This window comes from Alnus glutinosa, chromosome 1, assembly GCF_958979055.1.
Source record: "Alnus glutinosa chromosome 1, dhAlnGlut1.1, whole genome shotgun sequence".
Taxonomy (NCBI): domain Eukaryota; kingdom Viridiplantae; phylum Streptophyta; class Magnoliopsida; order Fagales; family Betulaceae; genus Alnus; species Alnus glutinosa.
In genome coordinates this window covers 7,193,182-7,209,050 of record NC_084886.1, presented here as the reverse complement: position 1 = coordinate 7,209,050, position 15,869 = coordinate 7,193,182, and the positions used below count along the sequence as shown (strand labels likewise).

Sequence of the window (15,869 nt, the reverse complement as noted above, 5' to 3'; positions counted from 1 at the left end):
ATGACACTCAATTTCTAATACCAGTTTTTTAAAATACCTTAGGTGGAATTTTATTTATTTATTTATTTTTTAAAAGCAATACGAAGGAAAAAGGAGGAGAAACGTTTGGTAGTTTTTTTTTTTTAAAAAAAAGAAAAAAGAAAAAAGAATATATCTGCTTCAAAACTGTTTACATGGATCTCTATTATAAGATTCTATTATAAGATGAATGTTATATACCCAAATGATGAATAATAGTACTCTTTATAATAGTATTCGCTTTAAACTCCGTTGTTTCGGCGTAATGTTTTTAGCAAAATTATTTTTCAAAAATATGATTTCAATTGAAAGCATTTTTCAGTTGTACGAAAAAATCAGCCAATTAGTCGTCATAGCGTTTGGCTTGTATTTTCGACCGACTTAACAGTTCAGTAAATAGCACCATTATGATTTTTCCTTTTAATAAGCCCTAGTTGATTCAAAACTGATTTTCATTGTCACATCATCCCAGTTGTATAACAGTTTACTAGATAACATTACTCTAGCAGCATATTTATTCACAATTCTATTTGTGGTAAAACATGATAATAAATGCGAATCCATTACAAGAATCATCATCATTCAAGATGCCAGGGTCATGCTAGGGCAACTATCCACGGTGCAGGCCAGGATGTCCCTGTAATCCCTGGATATTCTGAAAGAATCGTAAACCTTTCCATCCCTGCTCTTCTTGTACTCAAACAACAGGTTCGAATGGTCAAATGCTGTAAGCTTTATGAACCCGTAGTCATAATCTCTAAAGAAACTCCATTGGGTTTGGAGGGTGGTAAATGGTGAAAGGCTTGCACCTCCGCCACCAGCAACCACATGAATTGTTCCATTCAAAGTGCCCTTATAGTAGTGTTTCTCTTTATTGGTGCAAATATTCTGTGGAAGAAATGGTAATCAATGGCTAATTTACAGAAAGCTGGAATCCAATAACTTTTCAAAGCTCAAATTGTTGGTAGCCAACATATTATATTTCACAACTAGCATGTCCCATATCATTCGAAAAGAGATACTATGATGATGAATTGCACAGCCAACCACCAAATAGTTGTGGGATATTCGAAAGTTTGAAAAAAAAAAAAAAAAAAAAAATCAGATCTGCTCAACCACTGTAATTCTATTTCAGAACAGAAGCTTGCCCGAAAGGGCCCACATAGGCTATAGACCATTTTAAGTCAGGTCTACTAAGGGTTTGTTCAAAGCAATATAAAGATATTAGCCCCAAATGAACCAAGAAGTCTTGGTATGGTTCATATTATTCCAAGAAGTCTATATTCCTCATATCTTGCTAGACAAAGCACATACAAGCAAACCAACCTGTAGAAGCAGAAACCATTATTCTCCTGTTGTTGATTTGTTTTCACTTGGAGATAATACTTGTTGCTTGAGAAAAGCTAAGAATGATCATTCTTGGAGATAAGAATAAAAGTAATCAGATATCCCTATATTCTAAAGGTCAATGATTTGTTTGCAACTCAAAGTCACTAAATATGTCCATGACATTGGCAGGTAATTTGAAAGCGGTCCAAAAGCACATTTCAATTATTTCGCTTATGGGAAGCGTAAAGGAAGATATAATTCACGGTTACTCCCATGTTAGTGTAAAATGCAACGGAAGGATACAGAAAGGGTATATCTTTGTCACAGCATAAAGTTATAAGAATACCTGGTATATGGGGCATGTCCTTTCATAACTATGTACATGGCCATACACAGCAATGTCCACCTTGTATTTCTGCCAGAGTTTCTGAAGGCTCTCCCTCCCCATTGGTTCCTCAAATGATCCTTCCTCTACATAACTGATACAAGATGAATAACCAAGTACTCGATGTGCAAGAAAAATTAGCCACGGTTGCTTTTGCCTGTCGACTGATGCCAAGCAGTGCTCAATGAACTTGTATTGCTCTGTGCCTTCCCTCCAGTCATGTTCAGTGTCAGCTACACAGAAGCGGAACATGCCATAATCAGTTGAGTACCTGGAAGAAGAAAACAATGTTGTTCACCAGTTCATTGCACATCTAGAAGAAAGTCCAGGTATAACAGTTATTATCGGCAATCTTTGGGGGATTGTTGTAGTTTTACTTTATTCATGAAATATATAAATACACAGAGATAGAGATGAATGGAGATCACTTTTGTAACCTCCTTTCCAAACCGTACATTCTCTTTCTTATATTTCTTCTCTCTCACATCCTATATTTTCTAAATCTTCATAAAAAAAAATCAACATATCAGAGCCTGTTTATCTTACGGGGTGCTTTGTTTGAGTCACATGAACCCCACTTTACTAATGAACCATTGCATTTTGATTCTGTTCAGGGTCCATCTGCAGGGCCTGTTCAAGATTCTTTTTTTCAGGCCTACACGTGAGAATGGTGTTAGCCAAGTTAGCTTGATAGACATGTTAGCCAAGTTCCTGGACAATCGGATTTCCAACAAGGTACATCTAGATCTCTCTTTCTGTTTCTTCCCCAGGTCAGTTTCCTATGAAAGTAGAAGATCTCTATAAAGAACTCATTTAAGGGCAGGTCCTTATGGTGAAAGAGGAGATTATCACAAATTAAGCACGGATCTTGGTGAGTATTTGGAAATTTTTGAAAAATAAATTTGAGGGAGAAGCAGCATGTGATTTATTGTGCAAGTAACAGAAGCTTTTTAGATAACTCATAGCTTTGTTGAGAGTTTTTCCATATGTTCATGATATTGATGCATAATCGATCTATGATTAAAAAGGTTGCATTTTCTTAACTTTGTAGCTACTAAAAATTCAAAGAATTTGATAAAAATGCGTAGAGGTCAACGATTTGAACACAATAATTGTCAGTAACTATCAAAATCGATTACAACAAGCTTAGAATGCATATAATTGCAATGGAAAGCTAATCAAATGTGAAAGGTTGCAGTATTTATATACCAGAATTTAGCCCTGTTCTCAGTAGGGGCATAAAACATAGTCTCAGCCAACACACCACATTCTCCCCCAGAGTCCATGTTCCCATAGAAGGATCCAGTCCCTGGCCAGTCACGCTCATGGTTACCACTGCAAGGAGAAATCACCATTTGGCAAATAAGGCAAAGTAGAAGACAAATATATGCTCAAACATTATGAATAAGTTTGCAATTATGATAAACCTTGCAATCATGTAAGGCACGGTTGACGCAATTGGCTCAACCTGTGCTGTAAATTGGTCCCACTGTGAAAGGTATCCATTTGCATAACATATATCTCCAATGTGGAAAACTATATCAATATTCTTTAAATCTCGAATAAGCTCTCGAGTGGTGTTCAGGGAGCCGCGCTGGAAATTGTTATATTCATTGGAACCATCAACTTCATCCTGCAGAGTGAAAGAGTTTAGCAAAATGTCTAGAAACTACATAATTCATTGGACAGTCATTCATAATCTTAAACAGAAATCTGAAAACATAAAGTAATAGTAGAATAATTAAAAAAGAAACAATTAAGTAAGATAAACATTATGTTGCTGGTGATATTGATAAATCTATAATATAAAATTACTGCAACAATCCAGATACAAACGTCATTTATGCATGACTGTGAACTGGGATTTAATAATTGACACTAATATTTTCCAAGAGAGTTCAAACCTTCCCCATGTCACCAAAAATGACTACACGTTGTAGAGAATTTTGACCAGGATAAGGAGATGCTCTAAACTGATATTTTTCACTCCAAATATATGTACCATTAAATAATCTATGCCCCAGCTTGTAAGTGTACCTGCATAATCAATAGAAAAGCATATTGAATGTTTAGTTGCTAATAAATCCTAACAGCTGATTGCAAAGATTTTAACATAATACTAATGCAATAATTTTTACAGTTGGAATCTTATAGTCAAACCCTATCTAGTGAAAACCATTGATATTTCAAACTCAATCCTTTTCAAGAGAAATATGTTTAGAATGTTAAATGTTTTGTACCACTTCACAATGAGAAGAACAGTTAGAAAGCTTAATTTCTTCTTAGATTAACACCAATTTCACTTTGCTTCTTGGCGAAAGAATCAATACAGATGATTGCACTGTTTAGATATATGAAGATAAAATGACACATCATTCAGAAGTATCATTATGTGGGGACAGTAAATAACACATTATTGTTTTTTTTTTTGTTTTTTTTATTTTTTTGTTTTTTTTATTATTATTATACCAGATCTTCTATTATATCAACCTTCCAATTAACTTTTGAAGTCACGTTATTACTTAAAAACTGGACATTATTTAATTAGTTTAATTTTAAGCATCAATGCTTTCCTCATATTCATACATGGGTTTTATATATATATATATATAATTACTATGTCAAATCTATTATTAATTATTCAATACATCAGTATCCGGGGGACTAATGAGTTAAACAAGAATTTTAAGAGTTACGGATTCCAATTTCCAAAAACTTTTGGCCAAAAAGGAAAATGATGCACAAAGAAAGTCAAACAGAACCTGAATATTATGAATGAATTGATATGCTTAGAAGTACATAACAAAAAAGATGTTAATTTTCTGTATAAACTTGGCTCAAAAACCTAAATTTTTCAAGAGTTGACATGCCTAGAATCAACATCAAAAGCAAGAATAAAAATACACCATACACTCGATTGGGCCACAACTCCTTCAAAAAACTGGTATGTATAAATCCAGGATCACGCCATCCCACAGTCCTAGCTGGTGCACCTGTGCACATATGTTGATGAGGTGAGTTATCTACCAAAAGTAAATAACTCAAGAACAAATTTTGGATAATTATTAAATAGTAATATTGAAAAGAAAAATGAATCATCATGCACTTTTTGTTAAGGTGCCAACTCCCCAATAGTTTTTTTACGAGAACAAAATTCAGAGGTAAGAATGTTACACACCACACATGCTGTTATGATCAAAAGTCAGCGTCCCAGCAGCAGAAAGCACACGGTCACCTCCTTTTGGACCCCACTCAACGAAAGGTTCTGCTTCATTGATCCCATATCCACTTGTCCAGGTCACAGTCATCTGAATATCAATTCAAAACCATGTTATCTCCTTGAAATTGTAAGCCCTTAATAGTGTAAGGTAACATTACAATAATTATTGCATGCTATTAACTCAAGGAAACAAAAGGTGATGTTAAAAAAAAGTAGAAGAAGGTGCCAGTAAACTAATGGAACACAGGCTTCTAGAAAAATGAATAGCTTTACAGTACAAAGAAAACAGGTAGGATATGATGGATATCTGTGCTCTATTGATATTCTACGCACAAAATAAGAGGACTTGTTATTTGTGTAATGTACAATGTATGAGTCTCAACGATTAAAAGAAATTGGACTCACTTCATTCCATTCTTTTCCTTGTGCCAAGCGTGGGTAAACCGGAGCATTTGGATTAGCAAAAGCTACTTGATTTGATACTGCCACCAGCTTAGGCTATCATGTAAAAATAAAGATGTGAGTAAAAAGAATGTTTAATCAAGTTTGAAATGCAGATAAGAACCAAAAGAAAACGTGTTAAATGTAAAAGAGGACATGAATAGAAAACAAAGGAAAACAAATGACAGAAGAGGAGAGCCAAGAGGACATAGGTAGAGGCCTTGCAGAAAGCCATCACTGCCAAGGATTTTGAGGAAATTTGCCAGTCAACATAGTGCATAATGGAAAAAAAAAAAAGAAAAAAAAAATCCAGTGATCAGAAGCATTGTTTTGTACATGAAAATTTCTAACCATCACAAGATTAATCTTTTTCTTTTCTTTCTTCCGAAGAAACATAACAGGAAAAATGTATTAACCGATCTCAAAAAAAACTACTGTTTCATGACAATTTGGTTCATATACATAGATATGCAGATGCTAGGGCAAAGACAATTGTAAGCATACATTTGATAAGCCACCAGAAAATAGTGCAAAAGAGAAGTCTGATCTCTGGTTAATCAGCTGAAGCCTCAAGTACCCTTTTCCAGTTTTTTTGTACTCTGGACTGGAGTAGTTTGCATACTGATACTGCAAAAGGAGTAAGACAATCCAGTTCACTATTTTAGATCTTTTATATTTCAAGGATTGTCAAGGTAAGAGGCAATTCAGAAAAGTCAATGCACTGTGCAGGATGAACCTTAATAGGTGCAGAACACAGTAGAGGAGGAGAAACTCTTGGGTTTTCTTCGGGGCAGGTGGAAGCACTGAAAATGGTGAAGTGGAAAGGTTCAATTTAGATCAACGCCATTTAATTTAATTACAAGCAGAAGAAACAAATCAAATATCTCGAGGTTCCAAATGTTGACTGAAGGTTCAGAAATGCAAAAACGTTTACTCACCTGAAATTGGCGGGTGAAAATACTCCTATCCAATCATCAATTGATGGGTTTGGAGAACTGAACTCTAACGACACCCATTCTATACTTTGCCCCTGAAACAGTGAACAACACTTGCATTAGCCACAAAACAAGCCTATTTTCTTCATATTTTTTGGGTTTTGGCCCCTGCCCCAGTGGTTCTACGGCACATTCTATGTTCCACACAGGAGATCAATGGCCAGGGAAATGAACTTAAAAGGCATGCGAACTTGAAGATCATGATTAAGGTCAATTAAACAAGTTATCGTTTAAAATACATAGGCTAAATATTAAGATAGAGATAAAAAAAAAGAAGCATAGCGCTGTTGAAGCTTACCTTCAATCCAAGGATTGTAGGAGAAGTTTTAACATAAGCATGATCCTGAAGAGCAAGCGATGCCTTATGAACAGAAATTTTTGACAGAGGCTGGTCTCCATGTGACCACGCCTCGTGAAGGGTCGTAAGAACAAATAGAATTGCCAAGGAGATCGAATTTAGTCGTCTCATCCCACCCAAGATTCTGAATCGAATAAAAAGGAGAAAAAGAAAACAAAAGAAAAGAAAAACAGATATGAGTTGATAGTGAAAAACGAAATTGCAACTCCAAAAACGCACCTCCAAAAAATCAAAATGCATAAACCATAGGTAACACCTAAATATCACTGTCACTATGATTATTATCAAGATAACTTCAAAAAGTACCCAGTAGGCCAGTGCCCCATATGAAGTAATATGAAGCTTAAAAGCACAGCAAGATCAACCGTCTGAAACCAGAAATGAAATGCAAAACATTTTCACACACCCACCAAAATATTATCAACCGTATGAAACAAAGAAAGAAAAGAGAGAGAGAGAGCATAGAAGTACCTCTATTTACTGATTATACTCTAATGCAAGCAGATATCAATCGGTTTTATCCAAAAGAAAAGTAAAACAACAGCTGGGTATTCACAGAAAGTGAAGTAAGCACAAGGAAAAGAAAGAACAGTGACGTATATGGAACTTGCCTATAGAAGATTGAACTGTAGAAAGAACTCAAAAGTCAAAACCAGATGAGTAAATAAAACTAATTAATGTCTTATACGAGGTTGTGATATGGAAGAGGTGAAAAGAATTGCAATAATTAATTAGTAAATGTAAGATTGATAATTTCGAAAATAGTAAAAAAAACGCTGAACCTAGGAATATTTCATAGAAGATTCCACCGGGCGGTCCGAGATTGAAGCTGAATTGTCGCCAGGCAATTTGAGTTTCATGGGCACGGACGGAACGACATAGTTTCGAAGCTAACGGCTTTAAATTGAAAAATAGAGAAATACTGTAAATACATATCCTACCCATCTTATTTGCAAATCTATTATTATATTTGTGGGACTTGTATTGAATAAGTAGAATGACACGGGAGCGGATTTCAGATCCTTAATCTCTGCTGCTGGTTTTGCTACCTCTTCCTGCTTTGAGAAGTACTTGGGGCTCCCTGTTTTAGTGGGTCGATCGAAGATGAGAACTTTTGAGGGTATCCAAAGTCGGGTGCGTAAGAAAGTGGACGGATGGAAGGAAAAATTCCTGTCTCAGGCGGGGAAGGAGATCCTGATCAAAGCCGTGGTCCAGGCTATCCCTATGTACTGCATGAACTTATTCCAACTTCCAAAAAAATTGTGCTCTAACCTTAACTCTATTATGTGCCGGTTCTGGTGGGGGAGATCAGAGGATGCTAGAGGGTTGGCCTGGATGAGCTGGAGTCGTTTGGGGGCTCCTAAGGAGAAAGGGGGGATGGGTTTTAGAGATTTGGAAATCTTCAATCGGGCTTTGCTCGCCAAGCAAGGTTGGAGGTTGATAAAATTCCCCGAGTCTCTGGTTGCTAGAGTAATGAAAGCCAAGTACTACCCGGATGGGGACTTCTTGTCGGCACACCTTGGGTGTCGGCCTTCTTACGCATGGAGAAGCATTTTCCAAGCAAAAAGGGTAGTGGAAGATGGTTTGCTTTGGAGGATTGGAGATGGGGATTCTGTAAGGATCTGGAAAGATCAGTGGCTTCCGCCCCCCTTAACCTCTCTAATCCATTCCCCTCACCACAGTTTGGATGCCAATTCTAAGGTGAGCACCCTCATTGATAGTACCTCTGGTTGGTGGAATGTTCAGCTTCTCCAAGCCATTTTCAGGGAGGATGAAATTGCCCGGATCTGTTGTATCTGCCCCAGTCCGATCCCTATCCCTGATACCCTGATCTGGCAAGGTACCGCCAATGGTCAGTTCTCGGTTAAAAGTGCCTATCTTATGGAGCAGCTTCGGAAAAATCAATCCATGGGTGAATGCTTGGAAGCTGGTGCGGATGGAACTTTTTGGCAAAAGCTGTGGAAAGTGGAAGCTCCGGGGGTGTTTAAAATTTTTTTTGTGGAAAGTGGGAAATGACCTCCTCCCAACCAAACTGAATTTGTTCAAAAAGAAGATAGTCTCTGAGCCGTGCTGCCCCATCTGTGCTCAAGAACCGAAGGACGCTCTCCACATTTTGTGGAAGTGCAAATCCTCTATGGCAGTTTGGCAAAGCTGTGGGAAGAAAATCCAGAAGCTGACTATTGACCAAGTTGATGGTAAGGGTTTGATTCATTATCTGATGGGAAAACTTGAGGGGGAGGTTTTGATTCTGGCTCTGGTGCTGCTCCGGCTGATTTGGTTGAGAAGGAATGCTTTCGTGTTTGAGAGGGTTTTCTCCCCCCCCAAGAGGCTTGTCCTCGATGCCCATAGAATGGTGAGGGAGTTCTCCTCTGCTGCCTCCCATGCTGACAGGTTTCTAGTGCCTCCCCCTGGCCAGTCTGTCTCTTGGCTGCCCCCCCCCTCCCGGCTCCGTTAAAATCAACTGGGCTGTGTTTTGTCAACCGTGATGTTAAGAGGACAGGTATTGGAGTGCTTTCCAGGAATGACAGAGGTGAGTTCGTTGCAGCTCAGACCAAATTTTTTCCCTCCCTGTTGAATCTCTCTCTGGCTTCTGCGCTGGGGGCTTGGTTTGCTGTTAATTTGGGTGGTGTTTTGGGTGCATCCCATGTGCACCTGGAGGGTGATAGGAGGGAGGTGGTGACTGCTTTGATGAGAGGCGGGTCATGTGATAGCAGCTTTGGGCATTTGATAGAGGAAGCCAATCTTAGGATCCAAGGCCTGCCTAAAGTTGATATTTTCCTAGTTAGTAAACAAGCAAATGATGCTGCTCTTTGCCTGGCAAGACTAGCTTGCTCCCAGTGTTTAGATGATATCTGGTTGGGGGTATGCCCTCCTCTGATATGGAATGTACTCTCAAAAATGTCTTCCTCTGTGATTGATTAATGAATTTCTCTTTTATCTCAAAAAAAGAATGACACTCATGCCTGCTTGACTTGATCCTAGACAGCAATAATTGGATAAGGATTCTCTATAATTTAAAAAAAAATTGTAAATTCTAAAATTACGTGAGTTCAATCGTTCAAGTTGTTCCTTACATTTAACCGCTTAAAAAAATGGTAAATATTAAAAATGTGAAATGTGACTGAAGCAGTCAAAAAGAATTTTCATTTCAAAAAAATTTTCTTTACTTTTGAAAAGACTTTTTTTTAAAAAAAAAAAATTAAAAGACAGTCTTTGACTCTAAACTTTTCTACATCATAAAAGCTTAAGAACCTAATTAAAATATACTTAATTTTTATTGTTAACATGCCACCCTTTTAATAGATAGCATTTTTCAATCTGTTCGATGTAAAGAAATGCCCTAATTTAGATAATTTTAGAATGATCCTATCCCAATAATTGAGATAAAAGACAATTGTTGTAACTAGTGACTTTTTCCCGCCCATATATATATATATTGGTTCCATATTTATGGTCTATATTGTCATTGTAAGATGTTTGATGTTTCATAATATTTGTTCATGTTCAAAAGTTTAAATATAAGTCATTTATCACATTAATTCAAATTTTGATACTTTTTTTTTCACTTTCCATCGATAGAATATATGAAAAACACAAGGAGGGTACATGGTATGGTAAGAATATGTTGAAAATTTTAATGTATCATGTTAGGGTTTTAATTCAGGATAATTTATATAAATTGGTACCCTATTCTTTGTTGTTATAGTGAAAAATGAGTAATTCTAATAGTAAATTAAGTGTCCGTAAAAAAATAAGGTGACTTTTAAAATCACAATTTGATCAATCATATGCCCAATGGTGATTTTAAAAGCCACTATATTTTTTAATGGACACGTTATATACATGTAGAATTACTCGTGAAAAATTAGGTCTTCGTTCCAATGAATGTAGTTACATAGGCACACTGTCTAATTACGTAAATTATTTTGTGTACGGTATTATCTCCTTTCCTTTTTACTTTTTCACTAAGGCCCTATTTAGTAATTCCTTCCCCCTCTCCCTTACCTGACGCGCACTAACAGGACAGGCTTTTGGTAGGAGGGCTGAAAAAATTCAGCCATTTTCCAAGATAGGACAGTCCTTTTTTTTTTCATTTTACCCATGACATGGAAAAAAATTCAGCAGCTTAAACAGTTGTATACATAGGTAGAATGGGTAAAAAAAAAAGCCTATTTTGTTTTACCCATTCTACCCCCGGCAGGAAAAAAAATTGTGCAATATAACCGGTTGTGTACAGGAGTAAAATGGAAAAAAAAAAAAAAAAAGCTTGTCCTATCATGAAAAAGTTGGCTGAGTATTTTCAGCCCTCCTGCCAAAAGCCTGCCCTGTCAATGCGCGTCAGGGAAGGGATTACTAAACAGGGCCTAAATCACATACTCGACAATTCCCAACACTTGAATTCCAAAAAAAAAAAAAATTGCAAAAGTAACTAAGAGGGAAAACCCTAACCACTTGATAGCGTGATCCTTACAACATATTTATGCAGTAATCAAAATTCGATAAGACCTAGTGATCCCTTCAGTCATTCGGCAAGAAGGACAAAGGATTATACGATATATATATATATATATATTGGTCCTTGTGATACGTAAAAGCATAAACTGTACAGAATCTAACTGCAGATGATATTTGCCTACCTGATAAATACTAACGGCTGCTCCTACGGAGCTTAATTTTATGTGACAAGTGGGCTCAGTCATCTCTTCCAGTTCATGAGTGCTGGCCAAAGACTCAACTATTTCAAAAAGCAGAAACGAGTGGAAGATAAAGTGTGGACAGAACATCTCAAAACAGCAAATCCATGTGAATATGAAAAAAGAAAATATTCCTATCCACACGGGATTTAAATACAACTTATTGCACATATATATATATATATATTCCTATTCTTCTCTTTACTGGTGCAGATATTCTGCAGGAAAGATTAGCCATAATACCTCGTAGACCGGGCATTATCTTTCAAAATTGTGAACGTGGCCAAAGATGGCAATGTCAACCTTGAACTTCTACCAAAGTTTCTCAAGGTCCTCCCTTCCCACTGGTTCCTTGAATGATCCTTCTGCCACATAAAATTCACAAGAAGAATAACCCTGTACCCTGTGTGCAAGAAAGATTAGTGATCATTGTTGTCTCTGCCTGTCGACTGATGTTAGGCAGTGTTCAATGAACTTGTTATTAACAGCGAACCATCCTCAAAAAGCCAAAAGTATAGATGAACAGAATCCTTTACACAGTTTTAGATGCTATATTATTAAATTAAAATATAATTTTGAAAGTAGTAAAGATTAAGGGAGGCGCATTACATAGTATGTCAAACAACTTGCTTTATTTATTCACATAGCTAATGATACCCATCAAAATGCTACATATAACTACTGCAACAATGTGCATACATCAGATGATATTGTTGTCCCTCATCATTACAATTGGGGGGATGGTTTTAAACTGTTAATATTTTATATGCAGATCTAGTCTTCCAAGAAAGTACAAACCTTTCCCATGTCGCCAAATATGATTACACTTTGCAGAGAATTTTGACCAGGATAAGGAGATGCTCTAAACTGGTATACGTGACTCCAACTATATGTACCATTAACCAATCTATGCCCCAGCTTATAGGCATACCTGAATAGTCAATAAGAAGCAATTGAAGTTTAAAATAAGAAGCAATTGAAGTTTAAGTTGCATGTAAACCGAGCAGCTGATGGTATCTGTCTTATATAATGTTTATATATTCATTACACACGTATAAACATACATACACACGTATACATATATCTATATCAAAACTCGTAATTGTACAATAAATATGGACATCTAATTAAGGAAACCCAATGGGTCTTACGTTGTCTCCAACAATGGAAGATCACTCATATTAGGCGTCTCGCTAATGAGGCTGCACACCGGCTTGCGAATGGAGCACTTTTTCTTAATGAGGAATGGGTAGTTGTTGAGGATATTCTCCATTACATTGTTGATGTTATTTTTGTTAAGCGTTGTGCTTAATTGATTATATATATATATATATATTTCGGCTTAGCCACTTTCAAGCAAAAAAAAAAAAAATTACAATTACAATAATTCAAGCAATATATTACATAACGAAAAAATTTATTTTTTATCTTTTTATATACTTAAGATCTATTACAAAGTTAATGATAATAATAACAATGAACTTATACGAATTTATATGAGCTTAGACAAGGTTTGACTCATTTAATAAACGAGTATGAAATTTGTTCAAGCTTTGTTTGTTTAATAAATGAACCAATCTCGAGCTGAGTTAATATGAGTCAAACCTGAGCATGTCATGAACAGCTTTGTTCATTTACTGCTCTATCAAGTACATATACGAGGTTGAGACACGGACGACATTGTATGTTTTTCATGAAATTGAGTTGTCCATGCATTCAATGTGTGCATACATAAGACTCACATGAAATGATAATTTTTTCTAAATTTATTCCAACTCAGTTTAATAAATTGATATGTTTCAAAATGCTTATAATTCCCACATATACTTTCAAAAATATATGTAAAAAACATGTGCATTTTAGACATATCTTTTCCTTTTCCTTCATCTTTTGCAATCAAACCCAGCATGCATGTAAACCACTAAAGGTGTGGCCTAATGGCATTCGGGTTGTATCAATAAGGGCTAAATTTCAAGGTCGAATCCCGTAATGGGAATCGCTTGGGGTTATTGGCTTGGGTGATGCTAAAGTCCTTGGTAGGACTGGTGTTAAACTATAGCTTTGATCAGTCTAAAAGGAGAATAGGCACTCTAGTCGCCCCCTCCTATTTGTATTTTTTTTTTTACCCTTTTCTTTTAAGAGGAAAAGGAAAAAAAAAAAAATCCGAGCATGCATGTACGTCTCAGGAAAGAGGAAAGGTCATGAGACTCGTGAGAAACAAAACAAACGAATACAACATTAATGTTTAAACTAAATGGTTACAGGCTTACAGCTGCCATCTAAAACATATTATATATATATATATATATTATCTCAAATTCTCTAATAAAATGGTTTGTAAAATCATTAGTTGCAATCCTCCTAGACTCCCAAGTCCCAACTGAGATCTTTGCCAACAACTTCTTGAGAATTATATGAAACTCATGATCGAAGATTTCACCAAGAAAGTGAGAGAAGCTTTTCCAGTAAGCCCTTCATTGGCCTTTCGTATCCCCCAAAGTTTTGAGGCATCCTATAAGCTCCAAAGGAATAGCAACATCCACGAGAGCCAAAATCCTACTGGAAAAGAAGAAAAAGGAAAAGAATCATGTCTCTATTTACCTCATATCATATCACAGTTGTTTACCCCATATAACATCGATCAGCAAACTAAATAATTGTTAGCAAATATGCTGTATATCTGTTGCACTTATTACATAAGAACAGATTTATATATAAGTTTTCTTATGTTTGTCAGTCACCAAACAAGGCATAAGAAAATTATGAAAAGAAAAAAACTCTGAAGATCGATTTGAACGATACCCAAATTTCTTAGGAGTCCAGTTTTTAATTGCAGCACTGTAAATTGTAATATCTATAAAGTAGATAAGCAACAGTTCAAATGAGAATATATGTTCTATTTTAAAAAGCCGAAAGCAAGCATTCCTGATACAACTGGATAAAAAGGAGAAGGATATTGAAAAGCACTACCCTGCCTAAGAATTCTTAAGCAAAAAGAAGACTTTTTTGGTGGGAAGGTGGTGAACATAAAGTAGAGAAACAAAGAAAAAAAAAAAAAAGGCAGTGCCATTTATGTACCTCCAAGCATCGACTTCTTTTGAATTTTTAGTCCCCGTGTCCCGCTCCAAGCATACCCTAATCATATCATCAAAACACATATCAAAGTTTTTTTATTTTTTTTAAAAAAAATCCACTTGCTCCTGACAAAATAAGCATAAGACAAGAACTAACCTCTTCCAAGGCAATTGTTGGTGGTTTTTACCCCGTTTCTACAAATACAAGCAAATGACTGATCCAAACCAGCAAAACCGCACAAACCTCCACTCGCTTCACAGTCCTTGCATGTATCCGTATAGTAGGAATTGTTATACTGCAAAGAAATTCCGAATTTCCACTTCATCGGATCCCCCTCATCCCCGAACCCATAAATTGATGTATACGATGAACACTGGAGCTTGGGAAGGTCCAATGCATAACCTGAACCAAGGCCAACTGGGGAGTCATAGACACAACATGTGGAACTGGGTGCATTTTGAGGCAACCCAATGCCTGTCACTCCCTTGCAAGAATACAGCCCGCTACAAATACGAGAGCCTGACCCAGTATCACACAGATCTTCATCAAGATCAAATACAGGAGACGTTGTCGAGCACCCGAGCAGAACAAAGATATCATCTGCTGTTATAGTGAATGGGCTGGCCCTGTCTAAGCTGAAGCTTCCAGAGTTTTGCATTGAAGAACAGGTTGACATGAGGGGATCTGCAACAATTATGGTGTTGCTTGGGTAGTCGATGGAGGAAATCGTGTAAATGCCGGTGCCGGTAGAGAATTGGAGTGTCCCGGAGCTGCATTTTATGTATCTTGCAAAGTCAGGATGCCCACATCCAAATCCGGTGCCAAATGGGAACTTTATGGGGACAGTGCCACATGTGTCATCACAGGTGCCATTAATTGGGATGGTGTGGGAAGTTGCATAGACAGAGTGAATTAAGGAGCGCAAGAGCAAGAGCAGGATGTTGATGAAGAGAAATGCACTGGGGGCGAGTGACATTGGTGAAGGTTTTGGAACGGTTAAGATTCATAAACATGAAATATGAAGCAAAGTATTTCAAGGGTATTTGATATTTTGAACAGAAACAGGAGGTACTAGAGACTGTTCTTTTCGGTGGAGGGGATCATTTTCAACGTTGTCTTTTTCTTTCTTTTTTCTTCCTAAAAAGTTGTGCCTATCTATATTGTGGTTTCTAGCTACAAAGCATCATGCATTTTCAAAGGACTAAAGAGGAAAACCAATATCAAATAGTGGGCTCTATGGGTGATATGACGACATTTATGTTCAGACTTTTGCCACATAGTGGTGTCTAAACCCCGCAGGCACAGATTGTGGATGCTGTCTAGCAGTCAAAAAGCTGAAAAGCTTAAAAAATGA

At 36.6% G+C, this 15,869-nt stretch overlaps 2 protein-coding genes across 4 annotated transcripts; both read right to left on the bottom strand.

Annotated features, from left to right (window-relative positions):
• Positions 1-452: 452 nt before the first annotated feature.
• LOC133869529 (probable inactive purple acid phosphatase 1) lies at positions 453-7,367 on the bottom strand. 2 transcript variants are annotated; one of them, XM_062306558.1, is made up of 14 exons: positions 7,218-7,358; positions 7,053-7,114; positions 6,687-6,870; positions 6,332-6,423; positions 6,130-6,196; positions 5,898-6,020; positions 5,358-5,450; positions 4,911-5,040; positions 4,644-4,725; positions 3,637-3,769; positions 3,160-3,365; positions 2,942-3,067; positions 1,694-2,003; positions 453-906 (listed from the first exon to the last, which is right to left on the bottom strand). In XM_062306558.1, the coding sequence occupies exons 2-14, from the start codon at positions 7,070-7,072 to the stop codon at positions 601-603; spliced, it is 1,872 nt and encodes a 623-aa protein (XP_062162542.1). In that variant the 5' UTR covers positions 7,073-7,114; positions 7,218-7,358; the 3' UTR covers positions 453-600. The 2 variants fall into 2 exon arrangements, with proteins under 2 accessions (XP_062162542.1, XP_062162551.1); XM_062306567.1 differs by lacking the exon at positions 7,053-7,114 and having other exon boundaries at positions 7,218-7,367.
• A 6,226-nt stretch (positions 7,368-13,593) lies between these two features.
• LOC133869508 (uncharacterized) lies at positions 13,594-15,795 on the bottom strand. Of its 2 annotated transcripts, none has more exons than XM_062306535.1 (3): positions 14,672-15,795; positions 14,519-14,575; positions 13,594-13,999 (listed from the first exon to the last, which is right to left on the bottom strand). In XM_062306535.1, the coding sequence occupies exons 1-3, from the start codon at positions 15,489-15,491 to the stop codon at positions 13,953-13,955; spliced, it is 924 nt and encodes a 307-aa protein (XP_062162519.1). In that variant the 5' UTR covers positions 15,492-15,795; the 3' UTR covers positions 13,594-13,952. The 2 variants fall into 2 exon arrangements, with proteins under 2 accessions (XP_062162519.1, XP_062162527.1); XM_062306543.1 differs by having other exon boundaries at positions 13,594-13,996; positions 14,672-15,751.
• Positions 15,796-15,869: the final 74 nt, after the last annotated feature.

What these genes read in the sequence shown, in the direction of transcription:
- LOC133869529 (XM_062306558.1), bottom strand. Translation starts at nt 7,072, where the DNA reads ATGGGGCACTGGCCTACTGG. An exon ending in ATGGGGCACTGGCCTACTGG is followed by an intron (nt 6,871 to 7,052) that starts GTACTTTTTGAA and finishes TATTCGATTCAG; the next exon opens with AATCTTGGGTGGGATGAGAC. An exon ending in GAGAACAGGGCTAAATTCTG is followed by an intron (nt 2,004 to 2,941) that starts GTATATAAATAC and finishes TTCTTCTTCCAG; the next exon opens with GTACTCAACTGATTATGGCA.
- LOC133869508 (XM_062306535.1), bottom strand. Translation starts at nt 15,491, where the DNA reads ATGTCACTCGCCCCCAGTGCATTTCTCTTCATCAACATCCTGCTCTTG. An exon ending in CAACAATTGCCTTGGAAGAG is followed by an intron (nt 14,576 to 14,671) that starts GTTAGTTCTTGT and finishes TGATATGATTAG; the next exon opens with GGTATGCTTGGAGCGGGACA. An exon ending in AAAGAAGTCGATGCTTGGAG is followed by an intron (nt 14,000 to 14,518) that starts GTACATAAATGG and finishes CTTCTTTTCCAG; the next exon opens with TAGGATTTTGGCTCTCGTGG.